The sequence below is a fragment of the Anas acuta genome, chromosome 5 (assembly GCF_963932015.1).
Source record: "Anas acuta chromosome 5, bAnaAcu1.1, whole genome shotgun sequence".
Lineage (NCBI taxonomy): Eukaryota > Metazoa > Chordata > Aves > Anseriformes > Anatidae > Anas > Anas acuta.
This window is the reverse complement of record NC_088983.1, coordinates 60,698,855-60,713,303: the sequence shown is the minus strand read 5'-3', so window position 1 is coordinate 60,713,303 and position 14,449 is coordinate 60,698,855. Positions and strand designations below refer to the sequence as shown.

At 34.9% G+C, this 14,449-nt stretch overlaps 1 protein-coding gene across 19 annotated transcripts in view; it reads right to left on the bottom strand.

Annotated features, from left to right (window-relative positions):
* The window catches only part of SOX6 (SRY-box transcription factor 6), a 380,820-nt gene that overhangs the window by 172,117 nt on the left and 194,254 nt on the right, over positions 1–14,449 (bottom strand). For all 19 annotated transcript variants that reach the window (XM_068685194.1, XM_068685208.1, XM_068685193.1 and 16 more), the window contains one exon: positions 4,261–4,350. In XM_068685194.1, the coding sequence (XP_068541295.1) occupies positions 4,261–4,350 (90 nt within the window). The remainder of the gene's footprint in view (positions 1–4,260; positions 4,351–14,449) is intronic.

Here is a 14,449-nt window from a genome sequence, read left to right as displayed (position 1 = left end):
AAGTAACAAATGTGAACAGAGAAGGAATAAGCAAGGGAAACATAATGCAAACTGACCTCTGTATTGGATATATTGGACAAAGCTATGGACATCAATCACTATCCTTCCCAAAATAGAGTATACTGTACAAAGACAGCATGTGACATTCAAGTCACAATGCCTATAAATATAGATAGTTTCAGTTGTAAACACCACCAATGGAAGCCAGAGAACTAACCTGTAACACAGTAGTCGGTGACCCACGAGTCACTCTCCTGTAAGACTGCTAGACCAATTCTGACCCTTTCACGATAACATCATTGCTTAAGTTACTTAAAGACTGACCTTTCTTATTTGATCTTCAAAGACCCTGCATGCTGAGAAAGACCATTGCGGGCTATTTCAGTAGGACAACTGCCTGATGCATGCAAGACTACGCTATTCCAGAGATTTATATTTGGAACAGAAACAGAAAACTTAAAACAGACTCTGTATAGTGATAAATGATGCTACTCTGCCTAGCTGTGGCTGCTGAAATAAAACTAGATATCCAAGCAACAGAAATGCATGCAGTGAGGGCGGGGGAGGACTCTGCAGAGAACTCCGCACACCCAAATATCTGGAAATTTAGAAAAGAGCCCTGAACCACTTTGTTTATTTAAATTCGTGATAACAACAACTAGAATGAAAATTATTTCCTGATGCTAATTGTTATTTGAAAGAACAACACTGCAAAAGCTGGACATAAGCCTAACAAATACTTTAAAGAAATGTATTTGCATGCATACACTGGCAAATGGCATGCAATCAAGTGACTTGCATGGGCAGTTGTGAGTTGTTGTGTTGTTTTTTTTCCAGGTGAGCAGGTATTTAACTCAGCTCCATTGCTCTACAGACCTTTGAAAATCTGACCTATGTGTTTCATTTATAAACATATCAAATGAACAAGCAGACTTTTTTAACCACTGGAATTTGGGTACAAAGCATTCTGCCAAATGTTCCTCTGAGTTTCATGCAACCTCCCTGAAGTCAATGGCTTATTTGGCTGGAATTCAAGGAAGAATCTGGACCATTATCAATAACTGAAATCCTGATAAAGACACTCAGAAAAAGCAGTTTTACAAGTGAAGCACACTATGCAAGAGTAATTGTGAACAGGAACAATCCCACTTAGAAAAAAATAAATGATTCACTCTTTGTTACTTTTGTATTGGCTTCTATTGTTTGTATTAATAGATATAGCTTATAATTATATCTTGATTAACACTATTGTGTTCTAAATATAGAAGGTAAAGCAAGAAAACACCATTTTTATTTTTCTCTCTCAGCCAATTATCTTTTCTTCTCATCTATGTGCTTCCCAAACATGAATAGAAACAGTTTGTGTCAGTGGTACTTTTTTTTTTTCCTGCTTTCATCCTTTTTTTTTTTTTTTTTTTTTTTTCCTGGCACTGATTCTTAGTGAACTGCCTTCCCACAACCAAGATGCTAGTCTTTCACTGGAGGGGGAGGGCTGCAGTTGTGCAGACACAGAGGAAGAGTATGTGCTCAGGTTATCCTTCATGAGAACAACGCCTTCTCGCTAAAATAAACAACTCCCAGTAACAGTCAGTGTAAAGACCAGTTCCTCACAGGACCACACCTCACTTTCTTATAATCAAGACTTTTTCCCTAATGACCTCATTTATTTATTTGAACTGTGTTGCTTCAAGTCTTTAAGTTAGGCTCTCAGTAATATGAACAGAAATTCCGCACAAAAGCCAAAAACATCAGCCAGTTAAATAAATTGATTTAGAATCTAATGGAAACTAAGGAGCAAGTATTTGACATCCCAAACAAGATACACTTTCAGAAGTAGTTCTTTCAGACCTCTGCATGCCAGTTATCTAACTAGAAATTCATTCACTACTATGAAAATTAACTTAGTGACTTTGGAAGGCTACCACCCTGAACACTGAAAATATTTATTTTAAAATACATGTATATTTCTTTGGTAGATTAAAAGACCTCCCTGGTGCCTCTGCTTTACTTTATTTCCTTCTTGCAATCTGGTTTTCATGCTGTCACTGTCTAGCTGGTAGGATATTTTTTCTTACTGAGACCATTTAAGGTATACAAATACTACCACAAGTTAATATGAGGTTATTTGGTTGACAGTGATGTTAGCAGCTAGGAGCTACTACCTCGAGACGTTGGCTAGGCTGCTGGCTTGTGAGCCAAGAGAAGAGGAGTCTGCCTTCAGACCCGTCACAGCCTTGCTATCAGGCTCTGTACCTTCTTTGTTTCTTTTGTAAAATGACACTAATGTCTTTGCACAGAAGTTTGAATGCTGTTAAGTGTAAAGCACAACAAAACAGCAATCATTATTCATCTTCCACATTTGTATCTGCTTGTTTGTTTTTTTGGCTATTCATGAAAAACGCGGGTACATCAGCAAAGATTCAGTACTGAATCTTGCTGGAAGTTATCTAGTAATGGAGAGAAATACTGCAGATGTTAAAACCACCTAAGGAAAGGTTTCTAGGGATTAGAGACAGGAAGTTAGTTGTGGAAACTAACCGAATGATTGTCAACATGCAATTCTGGTGAGCTGAATCAGGCAAGTATTTTCAATACAGCCCCAGACAAGGTAGTTGAATGAGTTGAAAGTCCTTCCAAGCGTGAGTAAGAAAGGTTTTTACACAGATAAGAAAATGGTTAGGAGCAAGTTCGCTCTGCAGTGAATATATGTACTAGGAAAATAGAGGAATAACATAAATCCTAGGGGGAAAAAACAAACAAACAAAAAAAAGAACTTTTTTTTTTTTAATAACTGAATGCTCATGAAAAAGCTTCTTGTGCCATCTAAAAGAATAAAGAATATTATTCTGCATTGTTAGAGATCCCACCTCTTTTAATTTTGATTCTCTAATAGCATTCAAGTAGTTTCTATTTAGAGACTAAGTAGCTATATTGTGCAATTAATGGACCAACTAGCATTCAATGCTTTCCACACTATTAAGAGACAATACAGCTTTAAATAGAATGTCATTTCAGACAAAATTTTGTTGCCTTTTGTTTATTACCATCGATTTTAACATGTTTCTGTAAAGCTGCATACCATATTTCTGCCACTGACTTTACTATAGGATTTCTTACCTGTCTAATATATTCACATGGTCTTCTACAAGTGACGTCCAACAGGCAAACCCAACAGATTTTGGTTTTGAATCAATTGCAGGAACCAATTATATCTTACTTAATAAAAAGGGCTAGTCTTTCATCTGTTTGCATAATAAAAAAATGAACTATCTATCTGTCACCCTAGAGGAAATGTAAAACCCTAAGCTTCCATTTTCATTTAAAAAAATAAAAATAGTATCTTTTTTTTTCCCCATTAGTAAAGCTTTATTAATACAAAGCACATAATTCTTTGTTTCCACTTATTTGTAGTTTCAATTTAATGAAATTATACCATTGAAGAGAAATTAAACTTAGGTACCTTGTGTACTTTTCAAAAATGTCTTATGAGCCCTTCTCACAGCACAAAAAAACATCTCCCCTTTAATTTGTTGCTTAGTCAATAACAATGAATTTCTTTTCAATAAGAAAATCCATGGAAAGGTTGATGGTTGAGTAAAAAAAAAAAAAAAAAAAAAAAAATCACTTTAAAGATTTCTACAGTCTTTAATTGCCAAGAGAGTTCCACTTGTACCAGACTGCTGGTCCAACAAATCTTGGAAATACTGGAATGTCCTGTCTATATAAGCAATAAAATTCCCACTGATTTCAGTGAGTCCAGAATTTCCTCACAGGGCTTCTTTCTCCACCGAAATAACATGAATATGAAAAATACATGGCATTTTTTCCCAATTGTCAGTACAAAATTCATAAGAGTAATTACACAGTGAGGCCCCTTTTATAACCTGAAAGCAATTTCTATGTATATTTATGCAACTGAGAAGAAGCAGTAGCAAGTACGAGTAACTCCATGTTTTCAAGACGTTTCTTCCTCTTCCTCTGGTCACAGAGATATATAGCTAATGTCAACGAACTAATGTTACTAACCTGGCGTTTCATGATATACATGATACTGTCATTCATGATACTGTCTATAACTGACAGTGATATAACCTATTTATTTGGCAAACATATCTGCCCTCTCAAAGATAAACATTAAAAAACATGAAATCAACCTCTAGTTATGACTGTTATTTCTATTGTTTTTCTGAACTTAAAAAAATAGTCATTCCCCTTCTTAAAAAAATGTGCAAACATTTAACATTTGATCTAGTGCGATACCTTTAATTTCTCCAAGGAGATCACTTGTGTTTAATTTTTCCATCTTCTCCTTCCAGTCTTTAGAAAGTAGCTTTTCCATGCAGGATGAATCTATTCAAAAAAAAAAAAAAAAAAGGGAACATCAACTATATTCTTACACATCAGGGAAAGAGGTGCCACCTTCATTTTAAAACTTCTCCTTGTTCTAGTTGGACCACAGTTTTAAAGAGAAATGAACTTGTAGCCAGAGTTCTCATTTAACAGCATTTTAAATCTAAAGTAATTCCACTGAGGTTAATGGAGTTACTATGGATTTAACAAGGGTCTAATTGAAAGAAAAACTTTGTTCAGGATTTATGCATGCTAACTGCCAATTTACATGCATAGATTGCCAATGTATATACAAATTCTGTCTTTTTCATTTGAGGATGATTGTACACTCGAAATTATACATGAAGATTTAGAAGCTTTTTCTGGAAATTTGGCACACAGTGACATCTGAAACCCATTTTTATACCCATGTCAATGCAAAAGTTATTCATATAATGTCTCCATGGAATTCATAAAAGCATTCTACATATTGGATGCTCACAGTATCAGAAATTTTCTTGGTATACTATAAACAACATGCAATGATTAGAAGATCTGCTTTCATAATCTGAAGTTCAGAATACATTTTCAATCTTTGTCCCAGTATGGGAGGCCTTCTCTAGGCAAAACTGTCACTGAAGTCATTATACTTAGGAGAAAGTAGAAAATTAGCTGTAGTAAGTTTCATACAATCAGACCCCGATTCCACTAGAAAATCGAATATTGAGCATAACAGATTCTTCAATAAATCTAAAGGCTTTTTTTAGTTCCCAAATTAAACTAATTGACTCTGTAGTCTAAATACCTATACACAGTCTACACGTAACCTTCCAGATAAATTTCAAAAGCTGATGTTTAAGATGGGAATTTTGACGGCTGGTGCTATGATTATGACTTTAGGAACCTTAATTCAGATTTATTAACAGTCAGCAAGAAAACTTTACACACAACTGAATACTTATTTTCTCTTCCCAGTTAGTAATCATACAATATCTATTAAACATCATGCATTTATTTTCATTGGTAGACTCGTCAACGAAGCCTTGGAAAAAAAAAATCATTGGAATCATTTAAACCCAGTTTAGCAAAACATCAAAAATGTGACAAGTGCACCTGTATTCCTACAATGAATTTTTCAAATAGCCTACGTTGTAAGACCACATACTACCCTGGGGTGCTGAGCACCTTGGCTCTCATCTGTATATGTTGGGCATTGCCACACACTTTAGCTTGTTAGAAACCCTGCCGTTTGCATGAAAAGAAGATCAATTTACAAAATGGTTTACCAACTAATAACTTTCCAAATTTTGATGACATTTGCACTTTTACCACTCCAGTCATTTAAGAATCAACACCTGGGCGTACATGAAGGCAGAATTCAGCCTAACACATCTGTCGAATTATTGGTAGATTAAGGCCAAATTTTGGCTCAAATTCTCATGTCAGCAGTCTCATTAGAAGCATTCACACAAGTAACAATAAAAGGAGAAAGCCCAGATGAAGAATGGCAACAGAGAGCATCAATACAGCACATAACAGTGCCTACCACCTCAGAGGAGTCTAAAAAGACTCAGAGAGAGAAGCATTCGAAGAAGTCATAAAAGGAGGAGTTAAAGATTCAGAGAAAAGTTCAAGGAAGAAAAAGCCAGTCACATTTTAGAATTCAAATAATTTCAGCTGAAAAAAAAAATCACATTAGCATCTTCCCTTGAAAAAACAAATGAACAAACAAACAAAAAAGGAAAACCAGTTGAAAGCATACCAAGCTGTAGCTACCAGAAGATCAAAGATCAGGTTTTAATTGCAACACATTTTCACCGTGCAAGCCTCCGTGGAAAGACAACACAGCTCGTAAATGTTTTTGAAGTAACATTTCAGTAGAAAAGCTAATTTATTTACTAATTATATCTTTCTATGAAAGAGACAAAATTAAGGAGCTCTAAGTTGCAATAGGCAGTGTTAAAATACTTGTTATATAATAACAATTTACTTTTAACAATAACAGGCACTTATTACTTTTATGAGTTCTGGCCTGATAATAGAAGAATCAAGAAATAACCATCAATTATCAATAGAACATTATAATTTGTCCTTTTTTTGTGATATCATCATTAGTTTAAAAAGATGTTTCTGTGTTTCTCCCCTGCCAAAATTTCAGACCCCTCATCCCTGGGGAAAAAAAAAAAAAAAAAAAAAAAAAAAGACAAACATATTTAGAGTTTTATTCTGATGTTTGCTATAGGTTTTATATCCTACTGCTTTTTAACTAAGGTATTTAGCTCAGTTCATACAGAGAAAGAAAAAAACTCAAATTTTAAAAGGAAACAATTGCAGAATATATTAAGAGTTGGTAAAATACTTTCCATGAAAGCACTTGCTTTATTTCTTCTCTTATTTTTCTTAAAAAGATGCGTGTTATTACATTGCATAAGAGCAAACAGTATATTTCTAAAGACAGACAGAGAAAGAACTCAAACAGAAAAAAGGCCAATCTGTGTGCCTTTTTTTGATATTATCACATTGCCAGTTACAATTTTTATCTCTATAAATGACTGAAAAAATCCTTAAGAATTTCTTTAAACACCCCTGTGCTACTCAAATTCTACGTTACACATCTGACCACACAATTTAGAACTTCTGTATTTTGTTATTGGGAACGAGAATACACAATGACCCTTTTAATAACACTGTAAAAACATTTCTTTTGAAATTCCAGTAAATTTTCAATTAGCGGGGTTAATCCGCAAAATTTTTAACATTTAAAATCGTGGTGTATGTTAAAGCTCTCTGGAGGTCCCTCGCATTAGGCACAAAACTAAATATAAAGGCTTACACTTGAAAGGCACGTTTCCCTTCAAGTTCTATATGCTGTGTTCACAAACACACATTTTGAAAAGGTTTGTGAGAAAGAAAGGGAATTTTTTCTTCTCTCTGTACTGAAAATTAATTTTTACATACATATAAAATCTACAAAGATGTCTTCTGACATCAGTGAAATGTCTTCATCCATATTGATTCATTTTCTGATTTGATTCATTATAGAAACAAAACATCGACTCAGAATCCAGCACTGAACATTGATGAAGCCCAAATTCACATCTGCACTGCATCACTCTCCCTGCACGGAGGCTCTGCTTCAGAACCATTATGAAACCTTGTGGATCCCAGCATTTGTGAAATTCAGGGGTATTCTTGTTAAAGATAATTATAAAAGAAGCAAAGAAAGAAATTAGCATTTATACATTTTTAGCTCTTCTCACTGACTTTATAAACCACAGTTGAGTTTATGCTGCAAAGTAGCATATTTTGTACTGACAAATGTAGGATCAAACTCGTGCAGTTGCACTGGAGCAATTTATTGTATTAGCAACACATAGAGTCTCATCTTTATATTCTTCTGTCGTGAACTACGAGAAAAACTCTTTCAAGGACAGCACGCAGGTTAAGTATAATTAGACTGAGATGACTAAATGAAACCTTGGGTATTATTTAATATAATGGCTTATTACATAATGTGTTAGCAATTTTAATTGTAAAGAAGTTTTAGGTACTGTGAAGATCTTGCTACACAAGAGAATTTTGCAAAGGTGAACGAGAAAAGGATGTTAAAAGATAAATAAGCAGAAAGGAAAAAAGCCTAGGTGTTAGATGAAAAGGATCTCTCCACAATGACAAAGCATCGATGAAAAGAATTAACATTTGTCCATTGGGTAATCAATCAGTCATGGAATGGATGGAATCCAGCTCTTTGTTGCACGACCGGTGATGAAGAACGAGTGTGTTAGCTATCACAGCCAAGCTCTCAAGTTCTTCCGACTAAATGAAAGTCATCTTGTTCCTATCAAGGATAGCTTTTGCCTCTTGTCTCTTCCTTATTCCCCCCACACATTTTTTTTTTTTTAAATTTTAATTTCAACAAGTTAGCAAACCCAGCTATGGGTTACATGAACACTGTATGACCTTACAATAGCCCACACCTATCCTCACTGATTTGGGGGAGTTGTTCCTTTTTTTTTTTTTCTTTTTAATTCACTGAAGTAGCCTCTTATTACTTTCTTTGAAATACAGATAAGAAAAAAAAGCACTCGTGCCGTGTGTGTGTTTTTGTTTTTTATGGTAAAGTCATACATAAAAGAAAGCCTAAATGTGAGAGTGCAGCAGCAAAACTTCAAAGCACTGTCAGACATTATTATTTCAAATCAGCTTTGACTTTCTGAGACTTAATAAAACACTATAGTACAGACTGGCATATTTATAACACCTATACCAGTGATCAACTGAACTGTCTTATTCTTGCTACTGTGCACTGCCTTGTTATTTCTTTTATAATAAGCTTCTCTCAAAACATGTAACAATACTGCAAACTGATAATTATCAATGATACGAGTTCTAAAACATGACTTGTTTGCATACAATTCCTTTTGAATATATACATTACTTTGTGACAGAAGACAAAAGCACATTGATTTATTAATAATGATTGCAAATGCATAGCAAGTTCATAAACAATACAGAAATATAATTCAATCAAAGGTATAGGTGACATTTTTCTACATGCACCTGAACTGTTACATATCAAGGAAAGAAGCACTGGAAAAGACAGGTAGGGGAATTAGAAGAGAAATCAGACATCCTACAAGAGAAATAGTTCTGAAACATGATCAGATCCTCAGTAGGAGGAGGAGAAGCTTCACGTCTGCATTTTAGAAGAACAATACTGAGATTTAGTGGCATCTTTGCCTCTACTTCAGAGCTTACAGTCTACAGTTACGATCTATTACAATTTAGTACTAATTGCTAAACAGAATCTATTTTCGCAAGCTTTGGGACTAGATAACAATATGCAAGTTCCTCCTTCTCTTACGTTCTGTGTTCTCTAACAATTACATTGCTATTCTCTCATTATATTTATTTGCCTTTAGCTCCACAGGAGAAAATGTGTCCTTTGGACCAGCCTTTGTCAAACAAATTCAAATGCCTCATTCAAGTCTAAATCAAGAGGAAAAACAGCACAAGTGGAATTACCCTGTCAGCATCTATGAAGATTTGTTAGAGAAAAAAATGATGTTTTTTTTCTTTGAAAGAATGTTAAATGAGATTACGAACACCTAGGGATAGGCATCTCTGTGCTTACAAGGCCTACCTCAATGGATAACAGAAGAGATTTTATTTTTTCCCCAAACCAGATAAGCTTCAAATAAACATTACAGAGGCTAGCATTTTGTTGCCCCACTCCCCCTCCTACCTTTGCCCATCTCTCCCCAAGCCTCAAACAAAATTGTGCATTTAAGTGCATGAAGTTAAAGACCTGACATCTAAAATAATGACCACAAAAAAATAAACCATTGTAAAAGAAGGGTTTGTTTCACTGTTCCTCGGAGACAACTAAATCTAGCTCAAAGTAGAAAAATCTAAATAAAATCAGTACTTTACAAATATTCCTGAATAAAAGTCAAGCAAAATTTAGATTTACCCTAGCTGGTGTTTGTCACTTACAAGCAAACTAAAACACCAGGTCCTTTGGTGTTATTATTAGACTCATTCATAAAAGAAAGAAAACAAAAAAAAAAAAAGTGAGCTATTCAGAAAATGAAGAACATTTTTTCAAATCTGATGATGAGTTTTTATATACCTCTGTAGATTAGTTGGGACCTTTGACTAACTGATCCATCTCTGAGTGCGTAACAGCTTGATTGCATGTGCCTTTTGTGAAGGCACTGCCTGTCAGATATGTTTGAGCACAGATCGAAAGCACATAGCATAGATCTATATCGTAAAAATGTTTCCTAATTTTCACTCTTCATATTATGTATTTTAAAACTATATGCAAACTGTAACATTTTGATATTAAAGGGAAAATCAAAAGGTTAATTTAACTCCCTTTGAAAGAAGAAGATTTTATTATCTTCTAGCAATTCAAAATGAAATTAAGGACTTTACATTTACATTCTTGATTTGAGAAATAAAAATATAATTTAACCATGACTATCAGAAACTTAACTGCAGGATGCTACTATCTATTCTTTTTTCATCCAAGGATGTAAAGTTTGTGTAATGTCACTAAAATAGATTCTTTGTTGCCATAGTTACTTTTTTCTTCTTTCAAACACAAATTACCCTTTTCTGTTTCAAAAAAACTTTAAATAAAAGAAAAAGAGACAGCAACAATACAAAACTAATCAAAAATCAGCCTGAAGGCTCAACATCCATAGTTGTAATGTGCTGGCACTGTCTCTTGTTCATAAGCAGCTTGGCTTCAATCTTGCTGTCAGTGGAGAGGCAGGTCAGGGGAATCTCATCTCATCCTTCTCAATTTCCATACTGTTCTCCTAAAGTAATTAATTGTCGTGGTCTAACAGAAAATTAAAATACAAGGCATTTCAGACATGCTGCTAGCTAGTAAACTGATTTCTTTGGGCATCAGTATTTTGGTGAGTTTTGGTTTTGTTTGTTGTTTTTGTTTTGTTGTTGTTGTTGTTGTTGTGGGGAGAATGTGTTTTTGTTTTTTTTAAATGTACAATCACAACACAAACAAAAGCAACATGACATTTAGAACAACAACAACAAAACTGCTAGAACTGCTGGGCCTTTTTGCTACATCTATTGCAAATTACAAAGGATTTAACTCCTAAATATACCCTGTTCCTGCCATTAAGGAGCATGGCAATCGTGGCTCATTGCTTATTCCCTTCTCCTGTATTGGTTTGATCCCATCCACTTCTTTGCCTATTTACACTGTGATGTCTCTGGCACAGATTGCTTATTGCACCAGGGTTTTGTTGAACATGCAACACATTTCTGATCATGAATCACAACCTGGTCCTAATTCTCGATGCAACCTGTAGGCAGTACTGTAACTCCCCATCCTAAGAAAACAAAACCAAAAAGGGCACGTACTGCAAAGAAGACTTCCTCGATGTGATTAGAGGCAAAAGAGGGTCAGTCCTCAGCAGATGTTTTCTTGTAAAAGCAATAATGGAAATGCAATTGTGATCTGACTACCTAGCATTACAGTTTTGTTTAGGACAGGGAACCAAGAAAATCTGCCAACTGCTGTACATTTTTTCACAGTGACAAGATTTCCACAATATGATAAAATTAGAACTGTAAGAGCTTGGAGAGCTCTCTTAACTTTTAATTAAAACTCTCCAAGCTCACTAAATATAATTAGGCATTAAAATGTTCTGGTTTTCCTCTGAATTCATTTGCACTACTTGAATGGTCTAGATCTTGCATGAAACAACAGACATTCTAAACAGAAACACTGGAATTTAACTGGGAGTGATTTCCAGACCTGCTTTCTATGATGTGGCTAGTGGAAAAGCTGCAGAGTCTGAAGCTTGTACCAATCCTGCCTAAGATGGCTTGTTTCAACAGGAATTCTCCAGTGCAAAGAGCATTTGCATGGAGCGTTCTGCTCCGTGCAAAACTCCAGATAAAAAGAAGTTTGAATTTCATGCAAAGAATAACCCAAGATACAGTTCTGACCTTTATTTTTATTTATTTATTAAAAAGCAGAACCTTTAACCTTGCAAATGTTTTTGTTCTCTTAAAATAACTCATACAATGCTATATGCCACACTATTTTTAGAAAAGCAACAAGAGAAAGCATGCTTTTCCCATACAGCAGGGCACAGATATAAACATCAACACAGATGCTCTGTGAAACAGAGCTGGACTTCTCAAGCACTTGATCATTAAGGAATGCACCAACTGTTTTAGATAATCTCGTGCCAGCTCCAATTCTGCTCCACACTCCCCTTTGGGAGTGGCCAATCCTGTCCTGCTCCTAATTTTTCATTTTACTTACTCCTCCATTCTTCTTTCTTTTTTTTTTTTTTTTTTCCCAGAACAGAGGGAAAAAGACATTGTGTGCCAAGCAATGCAAGACTAGAATCACTTCCCCAAACAGAGCAAAACTTTCAGACAATTAACCCTCCCCTCTTCTTTCAGATAAATTACTAAGTATAAAATGCAATCTGTTTCCTTTGTTTACTCAATATGAACAATTTGTAAATGACTCAAGGATAAAATTCAGAAAATGTTGTGCTAAATTAGAACCATTATAAACATGCTAATGACTGCTCAACTAAAACATGAAGGATCCGTGTGAAGAAATATATTTAGTTCCTGTGAAATCCAGTTGTATTGCCTCAGAACTATTTGGTCACTTAATTGTATATGATTACTCCAGGAAAATGTTAATTTCATGAACACTGCGCTAGACGATACACTGTGTATGTCAAAGGGAGCTTTCTGAAATGTCAGTGTGATTGCTTGGATGCAGTGTTTTGGCGTATTAGTAGAAAAGAAATATCTTTTAAGTCTGTCAAAATTACATGTACGTTTCATTCCTCCACTTAAAGTTTCCCTTCCATTAGAAGCTATACTTTACTGTTAGATTGGCTGCATTCATTGAAGTATACATCGTTGCCTTATTTGCATTACAATGACAGTATACTGTATATTATACATAATCACCTATTCCCTAAGTATGTGCACCTCTATTTATTTCCCAAGTGAACATATAATATTAGCGAGAGAGAGGCTCAAGCTTTCCACACAGCAATCAGGGATAGGCAGGAAAAGGGGAGAGCAATTTGCTTGCAATCCCTGGGCAAGAGATTACATAAACTGCTATATCAGAGGAGAAAGATGCACTTACTTTGCTGTCTCTTACTATGCATTTATTAGAAAACTAACAAAACCAATAGGATTTCCAATATTTGTTATTTTGCAGAAGGAGGAAGTTTTGATTATTTTCCTGGCTTCCGCATCTTCACATCCTCCTGTGTGGACTTTTTTCCTCAGAGTGGAAAAAAGAGATTGAGCTAGTATCTTAGCTAGAACTCATCAGCATAGCTCCATCAAAGTCTACCTAGTCTCAAATAGATGTGAAAGTTCTTCCAATAGTCAGTCTAACTATTCTTTCTCTTAATCTCATACCTCCACTCCTTGTTATGGTCCTTTTAAAACCCTAAACAATTCACTTGCATCTTTGGTATCCACTCTTCTCAAACACTTGTGAGTTGAAGTGACATTCTTCTCATTATTACTGAAACTATGGAGAATTTAATCTTCAAATCTTTCTTTGTTTAACTGCTCTGGAAAAAGCCACATATCATGTGGCCTCTGGACTTACAGCGTCTTTCCTCTACCAAAGAATTTCCCTAGAACCTCAAGAAGCTGCAGACTGCATGTCAGCTAATGTTCAATAGTACAGACACTGGACTCATCTCTATGACAGGCATGGGCTCAGATTCTCTTTTCTCAAACACTGTACAGGTATCCCAGTTTCTCATACCGAACTGAAACAAGCACAGGATCCCATCTCAACTCATGCGTGGCTTGGTAGCTCAAGAAGCCATTTTTTCCATTACATTTTCTCCTACCAAGTGCAATGCCAATCAAGCGTTGTATCTTCTAACAAAGCAGAAATTCTGTGAAATGGCTATGAAAATGTTAGTAAAAGTTTTGGGGAGTAAAAACATGTTAAATGAAAGGTATATGCAAATAAAGGTATTTGATCCTTCACACCAGGTTAGTTTCTGGTCAGGGGGAAGTGGAGTGGACTTTCTGAAAAGCAAGAAAAGAAGGTTTCTATTAAACTGATTAATGTTCCTCAGAAGATTTGTGACGCCAGATGATTTATGAACAAAACATGGATGATTCAAAAGACCTCTATTTTGTTCCCCCAAATCATGTTCTACTCATTACCCTAATAATGCAGTAATAAACATCTGTTTAATGATTTGAAGGCTTCTTAATACTGCATATAAAAATCTGAACTCAGCTCTTACATAAAATATTCTGAAATTAAAACAATTGTATAACAAAAAGAATTTTTCATGAGAAACCCTTAAGCGTTTTTGTATGTAAAAGTATAATACAAAGAAAGCAAAATAATATGCTCTTGATTTGAAATGACTTCAAACGAGGATGCAAAGGAATGAAAACAATAGCTAGAATCTCCTCTCTATTTACCATTCCTGAAGGTCTCTATGACAGATAATGTGGTCTTTCCTGGGACACTAAAATACACTGACAAAATCAATCCTATTGCTCCTTTATACTAATAAATTTTTGACTTAAACTATCACATTTTATATAAATATAAACA